Consider the following 26,625-nt stretch of genomic DNA (forward strand, 5'->3'; position numbering starts at 1 on the left):
GTCAGTGTGTTGGTAGGGTAAAAATTGTATTATTTTTTTAAATGTACACTATTGTTTCTGGGCTGTAACACGGGTACATTCAAAAACACACAAGTGGTATTGCTGCGATCGTCCGTAGCAGGAGAATTTATTTAAAGTCGTTCATTGGTGGTAGATTATGATAGTAACAAGAAATGTACAGCTATTTTTTTTTTTTTTTTTTTTTTTACTATTTTGGGCTAGTTTTCCTTTGATTAAAAAAAAAAAAAAAAAAAAAAAAAAAAAAAAAAAATAAAAAGGAGATATCCATTGCCATTTACCACCAAAAGAAAGCCCGATTTGTCCTAAAAAAAAAACAAGGTATAATCCATCTGGATGCACAAAGTAGTTTTCAAGATATGTACAGTTTTACTGACACATGTCAAAGTTGCAAAATTGTGATTACGCATTAACATTTGTTTTACCCTTAGGCGCGAAGGGGTAAAGGCCTTGTTAGATAAGCTGTACAAGGAACAATGTGCCAAGTGACAACTGCTATAAACTCCACAATTCAGAATCCAACATTCATAGCTTAACCACTTGCTGACCAGTCACGTTGACTGTACTGCGGCAAAGTGGCTCGTTATCGTCTGGCGACGTAGACCTACATCACCAGACATTCCTCTCTCTCGGCAGCGCGCGCTGTCGGAGTCTCGCTCCCGCTGTATTCAGTTACAGCGGGAGTCGGGCAAGGGAAGGAGCGGCGGTGATCACTGCTGCTCTTCCCCGATCGTCTGGGATCTAGTGTGGAAATCCGCCCGCTTGTGTAAACAAAGCGGGCGGATCTCCTAAGTGACAGGCAGGGTCAGATTGCAGGGTTCAGCATAGCTGAACCTGCGATCTGTCCCTGTGTCACTCAGTCACCTCCCCCCACATACGTTAGTAAGCACCAGGCATACATTAACCCCTTAATCACCAATAAAAATTAACCCCTTCCCTGCCAGTGTCATTTTTACAGTAACAGTGCATATGTATAGCACTAATTACTGTAGTAATGTCACTGGTACCCCCAAAAGTGTAAAAAATGTCAGTCAAGGGTCCGATCTGTCCGCCGCAATGTCGCAGTTTCGCAAAAAAAAAAAAAAAGGTTCCATTTGCTCAGTTTTACACACGGTCTCTACAAGCAGAGATTCTGGCCATGTGGGACAGACTACCTCAGTCCTTGGATCTGAGTGTCTCGTTGAGTCAACGGACCAGAATGGATTTTCTGTGGTGGCTTCAGTCCCCGGCTGTGTCGGAATCCAAATCCTTCCGTCCGTTGCTGTGGACAGTGATTACCACGGATGCCAGCCTGTCGGGCTGGGGTGGAGTCCTGGGTAACCTGTCTGCCCAGGGCACTTGGTTGGAGGAGGAGTCCTTCCTTCCAATCAACATTTAGGAATTGAGAGCGATTAAACTGTGTCTCTTCCAGTGTTCGGATCGACTTCGGGGCCGTCCTGTATGGGTACAGACAGACAATGCTACCGCGGTGGCTTACATCAACCACCAAGGGGGCACCAGGAGTGCCCGGGCAGCCCGGGAGGTGACCGACATTCTGTCTTGGGCCGAGGCTCATGTCCTGGCGATTTTGGCAGTTCACATTCCAGGTGTGGAGAATTGGCAGGCAGATTAACTGAGCCGCCAGACCCTGGACCAGGGGGAATGGTCCCTACACCCAGAGGTCTTCCAAATGCTGTGTGCGAAGTGGGCATCCCCGGACGTGGATCTGTTCGTGTCTCGGCTAAACCACAAGGTGGAAAGGTTCGTGGCAAGAACGCGCGATCCTCTGGCGGACGCCTCGGATGCGCTGGTGGTGCCTTGGCATCAGTAACGTCTGATGTATGCCTTTCCTCCGATTCACTTGTTATCCAGGTTCCTTCGCAGGTTGGCCTCGGAACCGAACTTGGTGATTCTGGTGGCACCGGACTGGCCACGCCAGTCCTGGTATGCAGACATTGTTCACCTAGCAGTCGCGCCTCCTTGGCGGCTGCCAATGCAAGAAGATCTACTGTCTCAGGGACCGATCTTCCATCCTGCTTCACAGTCGCTGGCTTTAACGGCCTGGCTGTTGAAAGCCAGGTCCTGAGAGACAGGGGTCTCTCCCCAGAGGTCATTCCTACCTTAATCAAGGCTAGAAAAGCCTCGTCTGGTAAAATTTATTACCGTACCTGGAAACCTTATTTTGCCTGGTGTGAGTCCAGGGGGTTTTCCCCTCGCTCATACTCGGTGACGAGAATGTTGGCTTTCCTCCAGTCTGGTGTGGACCAGCGCCTGGCGCTGGCCACGATAAAGGGCCAGGTATCTGCACTGGCTGTTCTTTTTCAACACCCTGTGGCGTCTCATTCCTTAATTCGCACCTTCATTCAAGGTGTGCGACATTTGGCCCCTCCCCGGAGGGAGCCTTTACCTCCATGGGACTTGAACTTGGTTCTGTCCGTGTTACAGCGTTCTCCCTTTGAAAACATCCGGGAGATATCTTTGCCTCTGCTGTCTAAGAAGGTTGCCTTTTTAGTGGCGATCACTTTGGCTCGCAGGGTGTCGGAGTTGGCGGCGTTGTCTTGCCGCTCTCCTTACCTGGTGGTTCATAAAGATAAGGTGGTCTTGCGACCTAACTCGTCATTTCTCCCTAAGGTGGTGTCTGACTTTCACCTTAATGAGGACATTGTTTTGCCTTCGCTCTGTGCGAAGCCTAAGCATCCAAAGGAGGTTGCCTTGCATTCCTTGGATGTTATCCGGCGATCAAGGTTTACCTGTCGCCCACTGAATCCTTTCGGAAATTGGATTCCCTCTTTGTCCTTCCTGAGGGACCTCGGAAGGGCATGGCTGCGTCTGCGGCGACCATTGCCAAATGGATCAGACAGACGATTGTCCAGGCCTATGCCTTGAAGGAACGGGTTCCACCCTTCCCAGTTAAGGCGCACTCTACCAGATCGATGAGTACGTCCTGGGCCTACCGGCATCAGGCTTCGGTGGCCCAGGTGTGCAAGGCTGCGACTTGGTCGTCAGTGCACACCTTTTCCAAATTCCATAAGATTGATGTTCTGGCATCAGCTGATGCCTCCTTTGGCAGCAAAGTTCTCTGTGCGGCAGTGCCATAGGGGACCCTTGTTTTTTTGTGGGTCCTTGGTTGTCGGGGTTGGTTATCCCCTGGGTTATTTGCTTTCCTGGGCTGTTGCTCCTGTTGAGCCTTTTCTGTTGCCCAGAAGGTTCTCTAACTGTGCGTGTAAGGTTCCTTTCTCTGATGTGGGTACTGCGTTGACTTTTCTATGGTTGCGTCTCTCACCCCTCATGTCTACACTGCTTTGGGATATCCCATTGGTGATGACTGTATGAGGGGCGGCGACTGTTGGAGGACGTAAGAGAAAACTGAATTTTTGTAAAATCTTACCATAAAATTCCTTTCTCTGAGTCCTCCGACAGTCGCCGCCCCCGCCCCTCTTTTGGGGTTTTCTTGTACACTTACTGCTATGCTACCAAACTGAGTTGGGATGGCTACTGCAGGGGGGTATTGACCAGTGGGACAGTCCCCATGGGTGTGTCTATGTTAAATGCTTTTGTTTTTAACAAGTCTTATGCCTAGCTACTCCTGTGGAGAGGAAGTCAATACCCATTGGTGATGACTGTATGAGGGGCGGCGACTGTCGGAGGACTCAGAGAAAGGAATTTTACGGTAAGATTTTACAAAAATTCCGTTATGCTACATGTTTTTAGTAAAAATAACCCAGATCAGTGTATATTATTTAGTCAGTAAGAATGGTATAGAGTCTACAAACTATGAGATATATACACATACTGTATTTCTGAAAATTGATCAATCCTGATGTACCGACAGCCTATCCCATTTCTTGAGGTCCTAAAAAGCCAAGACAGTACAAATACCCCCCATATGACCCCTTTTTGGAAAGCAGATACCCAAGGTATTTAGTAATGGGCATGGTGCATTTTTTTAAGTTGTATTTTTTTGTCACTTTTTTTTTTGGAAAATTAAGAAATCCTTTTTTTTTCACATTTTTTTTTTTTACATACTTTCACATCACATGGTGACAGTATGTTAAAAAAACGTATTTTTCAATGATTATTACATTTTAATATAAATATATTTCACTTTTTTTTAACATACTGTGAACACAGCAGTGCAGTCGTACTATAGTCATACTGTACAACTCTAGGGAGGTGAACAGGATTTTTTTTTAAACACTGATTGCTTAGAACAGCTATCATCCGTTATAAATAATCCTTTTTAATGAATGGCATCCATTCATACTCCTTATGTACTATTGGGCTAGCTGTATTTTGCCACAGCTATCACATGGTACAAGTGCACTGTTATTGGCCCTGTCTGTACTATGTGATCATTGTGACCAATTACAGAGATCACCACAATAGTACACAATGAATGGCTATAAATGAAAGCCATTCATTGTGTACAACTGTCATGCAAATGCTGTGTTTGATCACAGCGATCACCTGCCCAGCCATCACATTACTGTAGTCTGAGTGGGAAGCAGTTAATATTTCATTTCACGGCAAATTTTAAAGACACTAAGGGCCGGTTCACCCCTGAACTGCACAGGAACATTGTCCCTTTTCCTGTGCGATTCAGGGTGGTGAGATTTTCAGCGCACACTTTTCAAAAACACATTGCACCAGCGTGTACCATGCGATTCTATGAGGGCAAACAGCACTGCATTTTGGATCTGCGTTTGCAGTTTCATTAAAATATTGCCACCCCCAGTAGATCGCACACCCAGTGCGTTTTGACCGTGGCGCGGTAAACAGCAAATGGAATGCGGGTTTCCCGCATAGCGTTCCAGTGTAAACGAGCCCTAAAAGAGACACCAGTTAAAAAGAATAAAAATAAACTAAGCACAATCTGTATATACAAATATACACACAGTCATGTAAAGGAAAGAACAAGCTAAACAAAAACACATTCAATAGCAATCTGAAAAAAAAAAAAAAGATTTCTTGACCTGAAATTGCCCCTTTATCTCTCAAACTCTACACATAAATGTAGGGGGGGAATCCTATTCTGTCTAACAGAGTCCCAAGTTTAAATCGGAACTGAACGGTTTCAGTCCTTCCACATTATATTCAAAACTAAAAAAAAAAAAAAAAACAATGGGATACACTTTAATGTGGAGATATTGCCTGTAAAAAATAATGGCCTTAAGATATTTATGTGAACATGCAATTATTAAATTGATATAACAGTAATAAACTTGCAGGATGGAAAAAAATACATTGAGAACACTGTAATTAACATCTTACACTAATTAGCATCAGCAACAAAATGAAGGTTCACCCGAGTTGATAGATCAGTCTGATTTTTCCCCCAATCTCTTGATAATAGCTTATAGAAAAAAAGAAAAGAAAAAAAAAACTGGTCCACAGGGCCACTGGATCACTGGGTGAAAATAAATATAAATGAACAAAAGCATTGAAAGTTGAAATGCATTACATTTCTTTGTTTTTTATTCTTCAAAAAAAAAAAAAAAAAAAACACACACATTCAAGTATATAACATATTAGAGTTCAGAACCAGTGCAAGACATGGTACTGTAAATTAAAGGCTCATGCACGCTTAGTTCAGACCTGTAATTTATATGATCTTAATGCAGCAGTATTGTCTGCTCTGGCCTCATTAATGGAGTTTAGTTTTGGTCAATATGTAAAAGAATAACCAGCGCTAAAACCTCTTAAGACCGGTGAACCATAAGTTACTGTAGGCAGTAAAAATATATAACATAAGAAATAAATAATGACAATCAAATGGAAAGTGTCCAGTGCGAAGAAATAAAGTGCCAAGGTGCAAAATAGTGAACTAAACGTTCAATATTACAAGATCGTTCATAATGTGACGAAAGTGGAAAAATAAGTAAATGTGCAGATAATGAGCGGATTGTACCAATTCTATGGACCCAGAACTGGTCAAAAAGCTCGGACTGAAACAATTGATATAGAACAATGATTCAATTAAAGTGCCAAAAAGGCAATGTGAGCTGCTGGTAGCTGTGAAAAAATGTGCAAAAGGTCAGAAAATGCCTTGTGAACATACAAAGGAGCAAGTTGCACAGCTTCTGTGAGTAGAGGAACTGTTCACAGGCTCCAACAAAATCTGTAGAGGCAAATGAAGAAATATGCCCTATGAAGGGCGAACTAAAGAAGAGCAGTGAAGAAGATAATGTACCCTCGATAAAGTAACTTGATTGGTTACGCAACGTGTCGGGACGCCGTGGTGACGTCACTTCCTGGTCTACGGCCGAGACCGGAAGTCGGTGAGGAGAATACAGGAACCGCATCGGCGGCTTTGCTTTCATTTATGCACCCATTTATCTACTCAAATGTGAGTTCAAATTTGTCTTTTATGTGGAAATAAATCGTATTTTAAGCATACTGCGCTATGAGACCCTCTCTACATCTTTTCCCCTAAATTATCGAGTGTCTGGGCCACACGCTTTTAAGTATTTTAGACCAGCCTATAGGAGCTAGGCTCCTATTTCACCTGTGGAGGCTCCATTTCTTCCTGGGAAACTGCCTTTCAGGTCTGCAGGTTGACACGAGACACCTGACATGCTCATGTGAAAGACAAGTGAGGTGAGCGGCCATTTTACCCATTTTGAGGATCTCTTGCTCACTCACTTTGGCACCGGGATCACTAATTGTCGTTGGCTGTAACTGCACTCATTATGAACTTTTATCTTTAATATCTTGAGGATTATTGGACTCTTTTTCACTTATTTATGGATCACAATTTTTGTTATTTACCCGCTTCACCTGTGATATTACTGTGATACTCTTCATCATATTGTTTATTATCTGTTCACAGGGGTTCACCTTTTATAGGGCATTGTGCACCTTGATACTTCTGTTTTTTTTATCGATTGGTTTCACCTATTAATTTGAATCACTATTGTTATTTACATTATCACCTTCACTGCTCTTCTTTAGTTCGCCCTTCATAGGGCATATTTCTTCATTTGCCTCTACAGATTTTGTTGGAGCCTGTGAACAGTTCCTCTACTCATAGAAGCTGTGCAACTTGCTCCTTTGTATGTTCACAAGGCATTTTCTGACCTTTTGCACATTTTTTCACAGCTACCAGCAGCTCACATTGCCTTTTTGGCACTTTAATTGACTCATTGTTCTATATCAATTGTTTCAGTCCGAGCTTTTTGACCAGTTCTGGGTCCATAGAATTGGTACAATCCGCTCATTATCTGCACATTTACTTATTTTTCCACTTTCGTCACATTATGAACGATCTTGTAATATTGAACGTTTAGTTCACTATTTTGCACCTTGGCACTTTATTTCTTCGCACTGGACACTTTCCATTTGATTGTCATTATTTATTTCTTATGTTATATATTTTTACTGCCTACAGTAACTTATGGTTCACCGGTCTTAAGAGGTTTTAGCGCTGGTTATTCTTTTACATTTTGTTCTAATCGTATGTGGTGACACTACAGAACTAGCTGCAGGATCTCTGGTGCTCCATTTATTTATCTTTTAATCCCCGACACTTCTTTTCTCGCTTGGTAGCGCATAGATTTTACTCTTTAGTTTTGGTCAATAACATTTAGCTCAAAAGACGTCAACTTTGTAAATACAAAGGGCCACATTTGAGACCCCTAACCTGTCAAAAGGTCTGCCCAAGGGCATGGGTGCTTAACCACTTGACCTCTGGAAGATTTACCCCCCTTCATGACCAGGTCATTTTTTGTGATACGGCACTGCGGTACTTTAACTGATTGCTCGGTTGTGCGGCAATGCTCGATGGCGGGCTGGGGGTCCATCTGACCCTCTGCCCTGGAGAACCAGGGCGGTCAGTCCGAATCCTGGCACCGCATGATTCATCTTCATCCGAAGAATCGACTAAAACTAAAGTGGACAAAATAAACAGCTAGTAAAGAGAAAACTGACATTTTCAAAAGAAAATCAAATAAAAAAGATTAGATAGGCTGAGACTGTAGCCCCAGCGCAGGGAAGCCTAACTACTCCTGACGCTAGGCAGATTAAAACTGAGTTGGGAATGGTCACTGCAGGGGGGTATTGACCAGATGGGACAGCCCCCATGGGTGTGTATATGCAAATGCCTTTGTTCTTTTGACCAAGTCTTTATGCCTAGCTACTCCTGCGGAGCAGAAGTCAATACCCAACAGTGATGACTTAGAGGAGGCGGCGACTATCGGAGGACGTAAGAGAAAATTGATTTTTTTAAAACTTTTTATTGGGTATGTTTTATAGCAGAAAGTAAAATATAGTTTTGTGTTTTTTTTTTTATTCTCAAAATTATGGTTCTTTTTTTGCCAAAAGAAAGCTCTATTTGTGGGGAAAAAAGACATCAATTTTATTTTATTGGGTACAGAATCGCAAGACCGCCCAATTTTTAGTTAATACAACGCAGTGCCATATCGCAAAAAATGGTCTGGTCAGGAAGGGGGTAAAACCTTCTGTAGCTGAAGTGGTTAAAGTGATTGTAAAAGGAACAGTTTTTATTATTATTTTTTTTTTTAATGGTTTCTTTTTTTTTTTTATTTAGATTGTGTTCTGCAAGGAACAGAACATGTGGAAGGAAAAAAAAAAAAATGAAACAAAACAAGGATGATTGCAAGATGAGATTAAACTCCAGAGACAGTCCAGGACTGAAGAATTCCGAAGCCGATGAAGAGGAATGCTTGTGATGTTAAGACTAGGATGAAGATGCAAGTTCCTTTATATCTGGCCACAGTCAGCAATCACAAGTTTCTTAGTGGTCTTCCCTGACTGAGAACCAAAAGCTTTCCTTTATTCTCACAACATCCATGCCATCCACAACTGAACCAAACACAACATGCTTTCCGTCAAGCCAACTGGTTGCAGCAGTACAGATGAAGAACTGGGAACCGTTTGTGTTAGGGCCAGCATTGGCCATAGACAGAATTCCTGCTCCAGTGTGCTTCAGAGCAAAGTTCTCATTGGCAAACTTGTTTCCATAGATCGATTTTCCACCAGTCCCGTTATGATGGGTAAAGTCTCCACCCTGGCACAAAGTCTGGGATGACTCTGTGAAAGCCAGAGCCTTTTTAACCAAATCCTGGTTGTCCAGTGCACAACTGGAAAAAGTTTTCACAGGTCTTTGGACAAACATCAAATCTCAGCTGCTCATAGCGGGCGCCAGCACTCTTATTTTTTTTTTTTAAACAACAAACATGTTATACTTACCTGAACTTTGCAATCGTTTTGCACAGAGCAGCCCAGATCATCCTTTTCTCAGGTCCTCATGCATAATTTCTCCCGAGCTGGCTGTGTGTGTCCATAGACACACAGCACAGTTTGGCCTCACCCTTCAGCTCTCCTCACTGTGTGATTGTGTCGTCCTGCGATTGCGTCTAAGCCAATGAGAAGGGAGAGAGCTTCTGCTCTCGTGCACATCACTGGATCGAGATTGGGCTCAGGTAATCCAGACCATATAGCCACAGGTTGCAGGGGGAAAAAAATAAATCGCTTGATTACCCCATTAACAATAGCTCCCACAAAGTTAATGTAAAGTCAGGGGGGTGGGCAAGGGGAACAATCCCTGACAGTAACACACACTGATTATTGCTAGCAGGTATAGCTGAAACATGTTTCCTATAGCTAAAAAGTGGTTTCCTGAAACATCTCATAATTCCTTGTGATTGAACACAAGCAGGAAAAGCCTCAAGTCACAATCCAGTGCAGAGTTATTGTTTACCAACGGCACCTTCAGCGTCTCTCTTCAGCGGCGGTGCTTCTTCCTCTTCCATCTATAGTTTGGAGTTCTCTCCCAGAGTGAAACATTTTCAGCTCCCCTTCACTTGTAAATGTATGTATTTAATTTTTTTGATAGAATAAAGTAACATACTTCACTATGTGGCTGCTTGCCACCCCTCTTTATACTTGATAAATTATTTTTACAAGTTTCAAATAAATGAGGTATGAGATCCTTTGAGAACAGTGCAAATGTGTGCAAAATCCTCATCTCTCTCTTCAATGTAACTCCATCCTCCTCACCACTCTCTAGAATCATCCTCAACCTTCTCCACAATATAACTCCATCCTCCTCATCCCTCTCCAGAATGTAACACCATCATTCTCATCCATGGATTAATTTTTATTACACATCTATCCTCCTCTCCAACTTCCCTCTCCATAACCATCCCCATCCCTTTTTAGAATCATACTCGTTCCTACCTGCTTTGAAACACAGCCATCATCTTTATCCTTTATCACCTCATGATCCATCTTCCTTCTCATTCCTCCAGCAGAGGAACAACAAATCTCAGCATGGCCCATTTTAAGGCACTACAATTCCCAGCATGCTCCATTATGAGGCACTACAAGTCCCAGTACTCTCTCTGAGCTCCAGGCAGTAGAAGGAGGACTCTGTGTTGCCCATCCCAGTCACCCTGTACCTTGTAGGTGTTCTCAGTGAATCTGGACAAGGCCTTCGGGTCCTGGGGCATGTCTGCAGCCCTCTGCAGCCACTATCTCCAGCTCAGCTCCTACTAAAGGCCATCTTTAGCCTACATTAGTGCATGACTGTAAATGTACTGTGTTTACATAGCATTTGTCATGCATTACTTTCGAAAGCATTTCTTTTGTGATTGGATGTGCAGTAAACAATGCTAGGTTTAATTTGAGCTGAACTTGCCCATAAATTGCAGCAACATTAGGCTCCATTCACACCTGGGCGTTTTTGAGTGTTTTTCAGCTCCAAAAACGCCCAAAAAAACGTTCCAAAACGCCCAACAAGTAAAACCCCATTCATTTAAATGGCCCCTGTTCACATCTGAGCGTTTTGCAAAACGCCTGTAGCTGAAAAAAGTACATGAGCTTCTTTTTGGGCTGATTACCAGCGTTTTTGATAGATGTCAATGCCTGCCTCCAAAAACGCCTGAAAAAAACGCCTGAAAATCGCGGTAAAAATCGCAGTAAAATCGTGGTAAAATCGCGGTAAAAAACGCGGTAAAACGCTACGCTCAAGTGTGAATGCAGCCTAAATGTTTTGCTGTTATGCCTTATGAGTTGGTTTTTATTCACATCAGGTTGAACAGAGCTCAGCAGGCATCATGTACGTTTGCTGTCAACAAGTGTTCAGTACACAAAAGAAACAGGTATTAGACCATCAACAAAACATAAAAATACATTTTTTTTTTTATATCTGCCAAAGGCCCGGTCAGACCTGTATATTCATGTACGTTGTATTAATGCAAGGCCATCCGTTTATTCTAAATGGGCTGCCAACACACATGAATGGACCAAAAAACTGACAGTGCACCGCAAAATAAGGTAGTGCTTTACTGTAGGTTATGGGGCACTGTAAGACATGTGTGTCAAAGTGTGAAGCAATTCAAAATGAATGGCGCCATAAAGCACTAACGCACGGAATGTTAACACTTGAATTATAGCAACGCACAGCTTTGCAAAAGTGTGCTTCGACACTTAATGTCTGTAAACTGTCTGAAACTTTGCCCAAAGTCTTCTGCAGCTAGTGTTGAACATACAGTAACCCAGCAAAAAACAGTACAGGTGCAAAAATGTTCCCATGAACACCAGCAGCAAGTGCCTGCAGTTGTTTATAAGGCTTTTCAAAGCTTGATTGGGTCCCTTCTATATAAAAAGCACATTGATAAAACATGACCAAATCTCACCTTCATTTCTATTTTTTTTCTTCATCCATTTTTCTACAGTTTCAGAAGCAACGCTTTCCGATACAAACTCATCCAGTAACTGAGGGTGGCGGGACAGATATGCCTTCACTTTTTCATCTGTTAAGCCTAGGAAGAAAAAGAATACTATTCAAAAAATCCATTATTTCAAATACAGGTAAAAAAGACGATGCCAAAAACAGAAAATGAGTTTATATCCTTTTTAATCCTGGTTAAAGAGAATTAGTGACTTTTGTTTTTCCTAATCAAAAACTCAAAATACGAATGATCCAGCATGAGAGCCAGAGTACCACCTTTTTCGGAAGAGACAAACATACACATTAATCTTTTGACAGGACAGGAGGAGCATGTTACCCAGTTGCTTGCTAAAATGGCAAAGTTTGCAAACGCATAAATAATTACAAATTACTATGGTGCCAAAACTCAAACACTTAAAACAGCTGTGTATATACAGGAACACTTAGACATTTTGAAACGCTGTGAAAATCCCACAATTTTCCATAAAGGAACTCTTTATATCCTGAGTTGGTTCACCCTAACAAATATGCCAAGTTGCAGGTTGAGGGGGATATCAGCTCAGGGGTGGCAGTGCTGGAGCAGGCGCCCTCCCCCAGCTGCCAGGGGAGCGGCGGCTCCAGGAAGAAGGGGGGCCGTGACTCAGGAAAGGTTAGACAGGTTGTGGTAGTTGGGGACTCAATTATCAAGAGGACAGAGAGGGCAATCTGTCGAAAAGATCACGGTAGCCGAACAGTATGTTGTTTACCGGGCGCTCGAGTTCGGCACATCGCGGATCGGGTAGATAGATTATTGAGCGGGGCTGGGGATGACCCAGCGGTCATGGTGCATGTGGGCACTAATGACCAAGTAAAAGGAAGGTGGAGGATCCTAAAGAACGATTTCAGGGACTTAGGTAATAGATTGAGAAATAGGACCTCCAAGGTGGTTTTCTCTGAAATACTGCCGGTACCTTGAGCCACACAGGAAAGGCAGAAGGAGCTTAGGGAACTTAACAAGTGGCTGAGGAATTGGTGTAGGAAGGAGGGGTTTGGGTTCCTGGAGAACTGGGCTGACTTCTCAGTCGGCTACCGGCTCTTTAGTAAGGATGGGCTGCACCTTAATGGGGACGGTACAGCTATTTTGGGGAGAAAGATGGCCACCAAGTTGGAGGGGCTTTTAAACTAGGAGACAGGGGGAGGGCTCAGAAGTAGAGTCAGTGAGGAGGGAGCAAAGGACAGAAGGCAGTAGTAGAGTCAGCAGCGACAGTAGATCTATAACGTCAATTGGGGGGTCTGTGCGGGAAAACATCAGACCAAACAGGAATAAACATAATCACCATTCACGATCAACTTCCACAAAGCTAAGAGGGGTATATGCTAATGCCAGGAGCCTAGCTAACAAAATAGATGAGTTGGAAATGTTAGTACATGAGGAGGACATAGAGGAGGACATAGACCTTGTGGGAATAACGGAAACTTGGTTCGACCCCTCACATGACTGGCTTGCCAATACCCAAGGGTATTCGGTGTACCGGAAGGACAGGGTAGGAAAAAGAGGGGGAGGGGTATATCTCTATGTCAAGGATAATGTAAGGGTGATAGAGAGGAATGATATTATGGAAGGGATGAGTATGGAGTTAGAATCCGTGTGGGTAGAACTCCATAGGGAAGAAGAAAAGGGAAACGTAATTGTGGGGGTTTGCTATAGGCCACCCAACCAAAGGGAGGAGGTAGAGCTGGAATTTATATCACTGTTGGGTAAAGTGGCAAAACTGGGATCAGTCATCATATTGGGGGACTTCAATTATCCCAACATTGACTGGGAAGAGGGGACTACACACTCACAGAAGGCCCGTCTATTCATGGAAACCTTACAGGACAACTACATGTCACAGTTGGTGGATTCTCCTACTAGAGAAAATGCAGTCCTGGATCTATTGATTACTAATGACCCAGACCTAATCTCGGAGGTAGGAGTCCAGGACAACCTGGGCTCTAGCGATCACAGGATGATCACATTTAGCGTAAACAACAATATAACAAGGCAAGTGGGGAACATAAGAACAATAAAACTTCAGAAGGGCAAACTTTCCAAAATTGTGCTCATTAATGGAAAGGGTAAACTGGGACCAAACCCTGGGATCACTGACCACGGAGGAAAAAAATGGATTTTTGTAAGAACTTACCGTAAAATCCTTTTCTCTTAAGCTCATTGACAGACGTAGTCTTCTTGATTCTCAAGAGCTGGGTTATGTTGTCTCCGCAGGAGTAGGACTAGGCAGAATGACAAAACGTTCTGGCTCCACCCTAGGGGGCAGTCCCTGAGGGTATATCCTCCCTCTCTCTGCTACAGGGAATCAGTTCTGTTTAAAGCAGTACAGAGAATTTAACCCAACCCAACTCAATGATAGAGGGGCGGGTACTACGTCTGTCAATGAGCTTAAGAGAAAAGGATTTTACGGTAAGTTCTTACAAAAATCCATTTTTCTCTATCGCTCATTGACAGACGTAGTCTTCTTGATTCTCAAGAGCTGGGACATCCAGAAGCAGTGCCACAAATGAGGGGGTGGGATTGACAAAATCAAATCCAATCTAGTAGGCCCAACCGGTGCCAAACTAGAAGTTTTAAAGGCTCATTATAAATAAAGAATGAGACTAAAAGAAAAAAATTTTCCAACGGAAAAAAACCCTCGAGGTAGACCACTGGTCTCCTCAAATTGCGGCCTGCAAACCTTGCGGCCAAATGAGGCATCAGACGATGCCATTACATCAACTTTATAATGTTTAGAGAAGGTATGCACCGACGACCAGGTAGCCGCCTTGCACACCTGGACCACTGACGCCTGATGGCGAAAGGCCCATGACGCACTAAGTGCCCGAGTGGAGTGCGCCTTAACAGGGAACGGGGGCTCCCGACCCTTAATAGAATAAGCCTGTACTACCGTCTGTCTGATCCATCTGGAAATGGTCGCGGCAGATGCAGGCAACCCCTTTTTGGGTCCATCTGGGATCACAAAAAGTGAATCCGTCTTGCGAAACGAGTCTGTCGTTTTCAAGTATACCCTGATCGCCCGGACCACATCCAAGGAGTGCAAAGCAAATTCCCGAGGATGACTGGGCTTAGGACACAGGGAAGGTAATACAATTTCTTCATTCAGATGAAATTCTGAAACCACTTTTGGTAGGAAGGATGGATTCGGACGAAGAACCACCTTATCTCTATGAACCACCAGATATGGTGAACGACAAGATAATGCGGCCAGTTCTGACACCCTGCGTGCAGAAGTAATAGCCACCAAGAAGGCCACCTTCTGGGACAACGTGGGTAGAGGAATCTCCCTAATATCTTCAAAGGGAGGTTTCTGAAGAACCGACAACACTAAATTAAGATCCCAGGGGGGTAACGGCGCGTGCACTGGCGGAGCCAGATGTCGCACCCCCTGGATGAAATTCCGCACCAAGGAATGAGTAGCCAAAGGCTTCTGAAAGAAGATGGCTAATGCTGAGACCTGACCCTTGATAGTACTCAAGGCCAGTTTCTGCTCAACCCCTTGTTGCAGAAAAGCCAATATTCGACTAATCGAATAAGACCGAGGACGGAACCCCAAAGGTTCACACCATGCAATGTAGGACTTCCATGTGCGATGATAAATCTTTCTGGAAGTCGCTTTCCTTGCTTCAACTAGAGTAGGAATAACTGAAGCTGACAAACCTTTGTCCTTCAGCACCTGGGTCTCAATAGCCAGGCCGTTAAAGCCAGCGATCGTAAAGCAGGATGGAAGATCGGTCCCTGAGACAGTAGATCCTCCCTGAGAGGAAGTCTCCATGGGACGTCCGCCACCAGTCTGACCATGTCGGCGTACCAAGCTCGACGAGGCCAGTCCGGAGCTACCAGGATTACTGGGATTCCTTCCTCCTCTACCCTGCGAAGAAGTCTTGGCAGTAACGCGAGAGGAGGGAAGGCATATATTAGCTGGTATTGCCCCCACGGGGCGATCAGTGCGTCTGCGGTTTCTGCTAGAGGATCGCGGGAGCGAGCCACGAATCTCTGAACTTTCCTGTTGAATCGTGATGCCAACAGATCCACATCCGGGGTGCCCCACCGTAGGCACAACTGGTGGAAAACGTCTGGATGGAGGGACCATTCCCCCTGATCCAGGGTCTGACGGCTGAGATAATCTGCCTGCCAATTCTCCACCCCCGGAATGAACACCGCAGAGATTGCTGGAACAAATCGTTCCGCCCAGCGAAGAATGCAAGCCACTTCTTTGGCCGCTCGGACACTCTTGGTGCCCCCCTGATGATTGACATAAGCCACGGCCGTGGCATTGTCCGACTGGATCCGAACCGGGCTGCCCTGGAGCTGCTCGGTCCAGTGAATCAGACAAAGTCTGATCGCTCTCAGTTCCAATACATTTATCGGTAATCTGGATTCTTCCGGGGACCAAAGTCCCTGGACAGATAACTGACCGAGAATTCCTCCCCATCCGGATAGACTGGCATCCGTGGTCACTATCGTCCAATATATTGGCAGAAATGACTTTCCCTGGCTGAGCATTGGAGACCGAAGCCACCAAACCAGAGACTCTCTGGTCTGTTTGCTCAATCGGATCTGATTGTCCAGGGATTCCGGATTCCGATTCCATCTGAGAAGAATCTCTTGCTGAAGAATTTGGGTATGGGACTGGGCAAATGGGACTGCTTCGAATGAAGCCACCATCAACCCCAGAACCCTCATGCAAGTCCGAAGGGAAGACCAGCTGTTGGACAGTAACAACTGGACTGCTGATTGAATCTTTCGGAGTTTCCCTACCGGAAGGAAAACTCTTGTCCTGACTGTGTCTAGAATTAGACCCAGATATTCGAGCCTCTGGGTGGGAACCAGAAATGACTTTTGCTGGTTCACCAGCCACCCGAATTCCTGTAAAGAAATCATAGTAATTTCTATGTTTTGTAGCAAGGTCTGAGGAGACTCTGCATGAAGCAGAAGATCGTCTAGGTAACCTAGAATCGATATACCTCTTTGGCGCAGAAGTGCCAACATTGGGGCCAACACCTTTGTGAAGACCCGCGGAGCCGTGGCGAGACCGAAAGGTAACGCCACAAACTGATAGTGGTTCTCCTCTACGGAAAAGCGTAGAAAACGCTGATGTCCTGCGAAAATGGGAATGTGAAGATAGGCGTCCTTGATGTCTATGGACGCTAGGACATCCCCTGGATGCAGGAAGGCTGCTACCGTGCGAATGGACTCCATTCTGAATCTTCTTATGTTGACGAAAGAATTGAGCGCTCTTAAGTCCAGAATTGGACGCACTTTGCCCTCTTTCCTGGGTATTGTAAACAGGTTTGAATAAAACCCTTGAAACCGTTCTGTCCAAGGAACGTGGACTACCACTCCTTGTTGTAGTAGATCTGTGACTGCTCTCCGCAGATCTTCTAGACGATCCGGAGATAGTCGGATATTGGAAGGGAAGAATCACGCCGGTGGGAGAGATCGAAACTCGATCTTGTACCCTGACTTTATGACTTCGCAAACCCATTTGTCCGGGATTCTGGAAAGCCATGGATCCGGGAACCGGCGAAGACGTCCCCCCACCCCAGTTATGGGTGGGGGCGCACCTTCAGGCTTTGGATGGTTTATCTTCAGGTCTGGAGGGGGCGGGCTTTTGCTTGCCCGACCAACGACCCCTGATGCCTCCTGCAGGAGCTTTGGAGGACTTAGTTTTTTCACCCGCTGGACGAAAAAACCTCTTGTGAGCAGAAAAAGAAGGCCCTCGTCTTTGACGAGTTCCTCTACCTTTAAAATTTTGCGGTAAAAAGGTGCTTTTTCCACCGGTGAGATCCTTAATGATCTCATCTAAGTTGGCTCCAAATAGACGCTCTCCTGAAAAGGGGATATTAGCCAATGCTTTTTTGGAACCTTGGTCGGCTAACCAACCTTTTAGCCACAGTGTACGCCTGAGAACCACTGCTGAGACTGATGCTCGCGCCATTAATGGAGTGGCGTCTAACGCCGCATCACATACAAACTGTAACCCCTGTATCATTTGTTCCAACAAATCTGATACCGCCTGAGGGACTTCTTCTAAGTCCCGGCGTAACCACTTGGTCCATTCAGTTACAGCCTGCGAAACCAGACCAATAGCAATTATTGGCCTGAAAGCTGATCCAATCAAGGAAAACATGGTGCGAGACATAGCTTCTATCTTGCGATCCACTGGATCTTTAAAAGACGGAGCGTCTTCTAAAGGAATAACCGTGGCTTTATTCAATCTAGCAATAGGTGAATCCACCACAGGTGGTTCTGTCCATTTCTTAATAAGGGTTTCCTCAAACGGATAACGCCTGTCAATGCGTTTAGAAATATTAAAAGTGCGTTTTGGCAGACGCCATTCTTCATCGATTGGATTGCCAAAACATTTGGGCAATGGAAAAACCTTTGCTACTTTGATGCGCTTTTTAGTCCCAAAGGGGATCTCAGTTTCAGCTATTTCTGATGGAATACCCTGTAACCTTAAAGTCTCTTGAACAGATACAATGAGTGCGTTTACCAACGCTTCCTCTCGGGCTATGGCGGATGCCGAAACATCCTCCTCACTGTCTGAAGAGACAGGACCCGAGACACCAATACCAGATGAAGTACCTGCAACTGCAGAAATAGGCTCAGAGTCTGAATCCGAGGTTTCAGATAATAAGGGGTTAGGCGGGGGTCGCTTTCTTGCGCCCTGTCCCTGACAAGCCACTTCCACCCGGGACACAAAAGTTTCCATAATAGCTGACAAAGATTCAATTGTCAATGGGGTGCTGGAGGATCCCGCAGACCCCTCGAGGGGATCCGGAGGAGATACATGAGTGGCAGGGTCCATGTTAATAGAGGACACTTTTGCCAGCAAAAACAAAAAAACTTTTTCTTTTTTTTTTTTTTTTTCGTGTGTCTCCCCCTAGCGCAATAGCGCCCCTCAGAGTACCTGCTTCTCGATCCCAGAGAGAGAGAGAGAGGGACCCCCAAGGTTCACCAACCGATGCAGTGCAGTTTCCAACAAACTGCAGCCAGCGTCTGTCTTACACAGACTGGAAGGAGCTGTTTGCTTTTTCCCGGGCAGAAGGCGTGGCTCCGCCCCCTGTGTACGCCTTCCGGCGTTCCCAGCCCTCCACGAGAAAGCTGGGCTCACAAAACATGGCCGCCCCCATAGAAGAGACATAAGACTCCAAAAACATGGCGGCCGGCGTGACCTGAGGACATATATGCATTCGGTCTACGGCAAAATGGCGGCGGACCGCCGATATCGTTTTCCCAGCACATCCACCTGCACAGAGGTGACATATGGATCTACAGAGATACACTGCACATAAGGTAGGATTATACCTCCTATGTCTGCTGTAATGTTACAGTCTGCTGGGTAGAGTGTTAGCTCTTGAACCAAGTCCACTTCCCACAAACACATGCTGTATTACAAGGGGGACTTGTAAGTATCAGATATATACTGACCATATATGGAGGGGCCCATAATATATACTGCCTCATAAATGAGGAAAAAAGGGAACGTTTACTCACCATACCGAACCGACAGGCACCCTCTCTTCACAATACCCTCTCCACCGGGGTGGGGGTTTGTGGACGCCTCGACTCTCTGGTCCTGGCGTCCAAGCGAGTTTTTAACTCGCAAAGTCAGTCCCTTTACTGGGACTCCGTCGCGGCCGACTCAGCGCACTGGTCTGCACGCGCTTTTAGGCAGAAACCGGGGTGACCACTGGATCTCAACATCCAGCCCATCGCCCGGCCCCGCATACTTACTTGAATATGTCGCGGCCGACCAAGCGCAATGCCATGGTCTGCACGCGCTCGTAGGCCGGCTGGGGTGACCACAAGTGTCGCCCAGTCCGGCATTTTTGCTTGAAGATCTCACAGGAAAAAAACACTGGAGAAAACTACCTAAAAAATGTCTTTTTCTTAAAGAAAAAAAGTCTTGCCAGGACCAAAAGATCCCAGCAAGGAACTTAGGTCCTTACTCCTGACTAGACAGAAAAAAACTGATTCCCTGTAGCAGAGAGAGGGAGGATATACCCTCAGGGACTGCCCCCTAGGGTGGAGCCAGAACGTTTTGTCATTCTGCCTAGTCCTACTCCTGCGGAGACAACATAACCCAGCTCTTGAGAATCAAGAAGACTACGTCTGTCAATGAGCGATAGAGAAATGGTAATGCTTTAGGAACATATTAAACAAATGCATCATGCAGTGCATTCCTATGGGAAATAAATTTAGAAGAGACAAAGCCAAACCTGGCTGGCTAAACCGTAATGTTAAAAAACTTATTAGGGGAAAAAAAATGGCCTTCAAGAAATATAAATCAGAGGGCACAGTATCGGCTTTCGAGCAATACAAGGAGGCAAAAGTAAATACAAAATCAAAATGGCTAAAATCAACTTTGAGAGACAAATAGCGGAGGATAGTAAAAAGAACCCAAAGAAATTTTTTAAATATATCAACAGCAAAAAAGCTAGGGCAGAGCATATTGCACACATACAGTGCCTCGCGAAAGTATTCGGCCCCCTTGAACTTTTCGACCTTTTGCCACATCTCAGGCTTCAAACAATATAAAACTGTAATTTTTTGTGAAGAATCAACAACAAGTAGGACACAATCATGAAGTGGAACGAAATTTATTGGATATTTCAAACTTTAACAAATAAACTGAAAAATTGGGCCTGCAAAATTATTCAGCCCCCTTAAGTTAATACTTTGTAGCACCACCTTTTGCTGCGATTACAGCTGTAAGTCGCTTGGGGTATGTCTATCAGTTTTGCACATCGAGAGACTGAAATTTTTGCCCATTCCTCTTTGCAAAACAGCTCGAGCTCAGTGAGGTTGGATGGAGAGCGTTTGTGAACAGCATTTTTCAGTTCTTTCCACAGATTCTCGAATGAATTCAGGTCTGGACTTTGACTTGGCCATTCTAACACCTGGATAGGTTTATTTGTGAACCATTCCATTGTAGATTTTGCTTTACGTTTTGGATCATTGTCTTGTTGGAAGACAAATCTCCGTCCCAGTCTCAGGTCTTTTGCAGACTCCATCAGGTTTTCTTCCAGAATGGTCCTGCATTTGGCTCCATCCATCTCCCCATCAATATTAACCATCTTCCCTGTCCCTGCTGAAGAAAAGCAGGCCCAAACCATGATGCTGCCACCACCATGTTTGACAGTGGGGATGGTGTGTTCAGGGTGATGAGCTGTGTTGCTTTTACGCCAAACATAACGTTTTGCATTGTTGCCAAAAAGTTTGATTTTGGTTTCATCTGACCAGAGCACCTTCTTCCACATGTTTGGTGTGTCTCCCAGGTGGCTTGTGGCAAACTTTAAACTACACTTTTTATGGATATCTTTAAGAAATGGTTTTCTTCTTACCACTCTTCCATAAAGGCCACATTTGTGCAGCATACGACTGATTGTTGTCCTTTGGACAGAGTCTCCCACCTCAGCTGTAGATCTCTGCAGTTCATCCAGAGTGATCATGGGCCTCTTGGCTGCATCTCTGATCAGTCTTCTCCTTGTATGAGCTGAAAGTTTAGAGGGACAGCCATGTCTTCGTAGATTTGCAGTGGTCTGATACTCCTTCCATTTCAATATTATCGCTTGCACAGTGCTCCTTGGGATGTTTAAAGCTTGGGAAATCTTTTTGTATCCACATCCAGCTTTAAAATTCTCCACAACAGTATCTCGGACCTGCCTGGTGTGTTCCTTGTTCTTCATGATGCTCTCTTCGCTTTAAACGGACCTCTGAGACTATCACAGTGCAGGTGCATTTATACGGAGACTTGGATTACACACAGGTGGATTCTATTTATCATCATTAGTCATTTAGGTCAACATTGGATCATTCAGAGATCCTCACTGAACTTCTGGAGAGAGTTTGCTGCACTGAAAGTAAAGGGGCTAAATAATTTTGCACGCCCAATTTTTCAGTTTTCATTTGTTAACAAAGTTTGAAATATCCAATAAATTTTGTTCCACTTCAGGATTGTAATTTTTTGTGAAGAATCAACAACAAGTGGGACACAGTTTTACATCTTTATGTTTGAAGCCTGAAATGTGGCAAAAGGTCGCAAAGTTCAAGGGGGCCGAATACTTTCGCAAGGCACTGTAATATTCAAGTCCCAAGAGTCCGTAAATTTGTGTACATGAAACTTCTTGATGATAAAGTGCAAATGAGAAAGTGCAACAATGGTTCACAGACTTGTGTCCTCCACAACACCACGTGAAAAGTGGAAATGGTGATGGTACCCTTACCAGCTAACAAGATAGCATACACTTTAGAACTTGCAAGGGCTGGTGTAGTGCAGCAAGAAGTCCTCCCACAACCGAATCTTTCACCTTGTAAGATAGTGAGGATAAAACTCTTACCAGATGTAGATTATTACAGGTCAGGGTATGGGAAATATTGCCAGCAACCACCGGTATCTCTGAGGGAGACAACTTGGATATCAGAGATACCTGTGGTGCAGCTTACAAGAAAAAAAAAAAAAAAAGCTCAGTACAGCTTTTTTTTTCTTTTTTTCCTTTTTAGTAGAGCTAAAATACAGTCCGTTCATTGTAATTTGCCTATGCACACGGACACGTAAACAAGCACCGTGTATTCTTCAGGAAACAAGAAAAAAAAAATCTGCTTTTTTGGTCAGTTATTTACGCCTCAAATACGCACAAATGTCCGCAAATACCCATTTACATGTTGTCCCAAACAAAAACATGAGAATACATTTTGCGCATTTTCACAAAAATGCGCATGTGTGCGTGAACACATATGCGCATAAATACGTGCAAATACATATAGAAGAAAATGTCTGGCAAAGTAGATGCTCAAACAGGAGTATCATGTGCATGAGGCCTAAAGAAAAGATGCACAAATATGAAAAGGAATTTTTTCTCAAGGGAACACATAGTTGTTTTCATAAACACAGAGGCAGAATGTGCAGCAGTGTTAATTAGTTCTGCTGGGGACGGAAGTACTATAGTTCCCTAATAATGCAAGAACAAACATAAAGCATACAGAAAGCCTACATAAGCATAGATTACCTTGTGCAATGTAATCGTGAACTTTAATAGCCAAGATTCTTTTTCAGCACAAACAATTGGACTCATAAGCCATACAAATCATTTTGTATTTTCTTACAACTGACACATCCTACAGAAGCCTAAATAAAAAGGAATGTACACTGTAAATAAATACATACGAATGAGCAACTCAAAGCATCAAGGAAAACCAATCCGTAACCAGTGTCATTTAAAGCGGATCTTCACTGCATCCTAGCACCACTAACCAAAAACACTATTTAATTCATTTTTAATATGCAAAAGCAAAAACTCCCCCATCTATCCATGTCTCTATGCTTTATTCTGTTGAGAAATCAATACCCTGGCATTTCTGGCTGTGGCCAACTTGATTAAGGGCAAATTATTAATGTAGCATTATGCAGGAGAGTGTGCTTAGCTGAGAAAATCCCTCCTCCTTTCCTGGAATGTATGACATCATTTGCCTAGGCAAGAAAAAGGAAAGTAACTAAATAAAATATAAAAAAAATAAAATAAAATGTAAACACAATAGGATATAGTTTCATATCCATTTACTAATGCTAGCAGCAGAAGGATTAAACATAATCAATGTTGTTTTGGAGAGTGAAGTTCCACTTAAACCACTGGGTTTGATTTATGATAAGAATAGAGGCTAGTCACATTACAAAGTGCATAACTGTCAAGCAGCAGCGATGGTTTCTCGAGCCATGACATTATCGGGGTGTGTGGACAGTGAGGCACAAAAAACACAATGTTAAAGTGTATGACTAGTGCTTTTGTGCATAGATTTATTATGGTCAGGACTAAAAAAGGAAGATTATATAGGAAAATAATGAAGATTTTATCCAGCTAGCAAGTCTCTAGTTTTCTTTATGTGTTTTAGTTGATAAACACTTGCAGAGTTTTTAAAACTCACATCAATAGCTCAAGCTGAATCTCACAACAACTGGATTAGTCATAGGAGTAAATCATTTTTTAGCTAACAGCTCAGTCCGAAGTTTCAATCCAGGACCAGCTAGAACAACTTCGCTGAGCTGTCATTTTAGTGGCTGGCCAATGGCAGACATATCAATTGTGCAGCCTATGCAAGCACACAGGGACCTCTGAGATTGTTAAGCCCCGTACACACACACAGATCGTCGTCATACAAATGTTCGTCTTTTCTCCCCGGGATGTCGGTGTCTGTTGAAAAGTGCAAAGACAGCACAAGGACAGCACAAGAATTTTGTCCGCAGACTTCAGCTGACTGCAGAAGTGATGTCATGTAATGGTTAACTTTCCCTGTGTTTTTTATTTTCTGAGCATGCCCAGTCTTGCAAATCTGCGGTCTGTCGGCTGATTTCTGTACTGACAGGCGAACAATCGTCCGTTCTGGTGTCTGCAGACAAAAACTTTCATGTTTGCAAGAAAGACTCTTGTCCGCGGATTGTGTGCAGACAGCTGTCGGAGGCACCATACTAACACGCGTACAATCGGCAGATCTTTCGTCCGCCGACGTTTGTATGACGACGATCTGTGTGTGTGTACGGGGCTTAAGACCCATTACAGGTTAGGTGCTTCTTCTGCTTCTAATGGTTCCCAGAGCTTATTTTGCCTAGATCACAGGCAAGGTACTTGTAGTGCATAAAAGTAATCTGGCCAGCTCTCTGGTCTGTGGGTGGTACCCAACAATACCCTCAGTTATGGAGCAGACGGTGCAGGAATCAGTAGGTCTTACCCAACAACTACAGACATTAGGATAGTACACAATTATGGTGCCAGTTTGTATGTTACATATACCTTCTACTGCAAACAACTGATTTGTGCAGATTTAATCCAGTAACCACAAAATGTACGTTTGCAAATCAACATAAATCACACAATATAAAGGATGTGACATCTTGGTTTTGTGAGCCATCTTGTGTACACCAGGTAAGATCTTGTGGGATCTTACAAATCAGAAGTCACCTGACAGCCACATTCCAAAACTAAGGTAATTAAATTTATCTAGGTTAAAGAATTAGGATCCTTTCACACAGTGTGTCCGTCAAATGGACTCCGCTTTTCTCAGCGGGGATCGAGCCGCCGATCCCCCGCTGAGCAGGAGAATGGCAGCTGTTCTCCGCGCTGTGTGCGGAGACACAGCTGTCACAGCCTCATAGATCTCTATGGGGGAATCGGATGGGAACGGACCGTCGGTCCGTTCTCATCCGATCCTATCCAATCCGCTGGACGGATGGAAAATAGGGTTTCCATCCGTCCAGATTTGACGGATCGGATTGGGTGTAAGCGGATATGTCTCTGCTGACATCCGATGCCCCATAGAGATGCATGGGGGGACCGTTCAGATCCGCCAAAAAAACGAACAGGCGGATCTGAACGGACCTTGTCAAAATTGCCATTAGGCCCATGTAGGCCTGTGTCAACAGTTGATAGAGCCAAACAGGCAACTTTGCCAAGCATAGTTCTCATTAAAAAAAATACAGCAATCTCAAATATACTGTACTTCTCTGCACAAAAAAAAAAGGCTAGTAAAGATTAGTAAACCAGAAGAGTCTGTGTAAGGGAGCTGATCATAGAAGAGAGATATTTTGCTGGGTGCCAAAGTTTGCATTCCTATAGGCACTACTGAAGAAAATCCTATCCTGCCAAAGATATTTTCCTTGATTATGGACATAACGGAATTTCCTTTCTCTGAGTCCTCCGACAGTCGCCGCCCACTCATACAGTCTTCACCAATGGGTATTGACTTCCTCTCCACAGGAGTAGCTAGGCATAAGACTTGTTAAAACAAAAGCATTAACATAGACACACCCATGGGGGCTGTCCCACTGGTCAATATCCCCCTGCAGTAAGCCAACCCAACTTTGGTAGCATAGCAGTAAGTGTACAAGAGCCCCAAAAGAGGGGCGGGGGCGGCGACTGTCGGAGGACTCAGAGAAAGGAATTTTACGGTAAGATTTTACAAAAATTCAGTTTTCTCTTACGTCCTCCGACAGTCGCCGCCCACTCATACAGTCTTCAACAATGGGATGTCCCAAAGCAGTGTAGACATGAGGGGTGGGAGACGCAACCGTAGAAAAGGCAACGCAGTACCCATATCAGAGAAAGGAACCTTACACGAAAACTAAGAGAACCTTCTGGGCAACAGAAAAGGCTCAACAGGAGCAACCACCCAGGAAAGCAAATAACCAGAGGGGCAAAACAACCCCAACAGCTGGGGACCCACAAAAAAATTAGGGTTCCCTATGGCACTGCCGCACATAGAACCTTGCGGCCAAAGGAGGCATCAGCTGATGCCAGAACATCAATTAGTAGAATTTTGAGAAGGTGTGCACTGACGACATAGTCGCAGCCTTGCACACCTGGGCCACCGAAGCCTGATGCCAGAAGGCCCAGGACGCACTCACCGACCTGGTAGAGAGCGCCTTTACAGGGAACGGTGGAACCCGTTCCTTCAAAGCATAGGCCTGAACAATCGTCTGTCTGATCCATTTGGCAATGGTCGCCGCAGACGCAGCCATACCCTTCCAAGGTCCCTCAGGAAGGACAAAGAGAGAATCCAATTTACGAAAGGATTCAGTGGACGACAGGTAAACCCTGATCGCCCTGACAACATCCAAGGAAAAACAATGTCCTTATTAAAGTGAAAATCAGAAACCACCTCAGGAAGAAAAGACAGATTGGGTCGAAAGACCACCTTATCCTTGTGAACCACCAGGTAAGGAGAGCGCATGAAAACGCCGCCAGCTCCGACACTCTGCGAGCCGAAGTGATCGCCACTAGAAAGGCAACCTTCTTAGACAGCAGAGGCAACGATATCTCCCTGATGTTTTCAAAGGGAGGACGCTGTAACACGGACAGAACCAAGTTCAAGTCCCATGGAGTTAAGGGCACCCTCCAAGTCCCAT

General features: G+C 44.4%; 1 protein-coding gene and 1 pseudogene across 3 annotated transcripts in view; both read right to left on the reverse strand.

The window, feature by feature from the left end:
• Positions 1-26,625, reverse strand: part of PDE10A (phosphodiesterase 10A) — a 796,398-nt gene that overhangs the window by 410,126 nt on the left and 359,647 nt on the right. For both annotated transcript variants that reach the window (XM_082252527.1, XM_082252528.1), the window contains exon 2: positions 11,655-11,780. In XM_082252527.1, the coding sequence (XP_082108653.1) occupies positions 11,655-11,780 (126 nt within the window). The remainder of the gene's footprint in view (positions 1-11,654; positions 11,781-26,625) is intronic.
• LOC309551834 (peptidyl-prolyl cis-trans isomerase A-like) lies at positions 8,630-9,158 on the reverse strand (annotated as a pseudogene). Its single transcript has one exon. The product of its transcript is annotated as a peptidyl-prolyl cis-trans isomerase A-like (transcript).

Source organism: Pelophylax lessonae (assembly GCF_965119305.1).
Source record: "Pelophylax lessonae genome assembly, chromosome: 3".
In the NCBI taxonomy this organism is placed as follows: domain Eukaryota; kingdom Metazoa; phylum Chordata; class Amphibia; order Anura; family Ranidae; genus Pelophylax; species Pelophylax lessonae.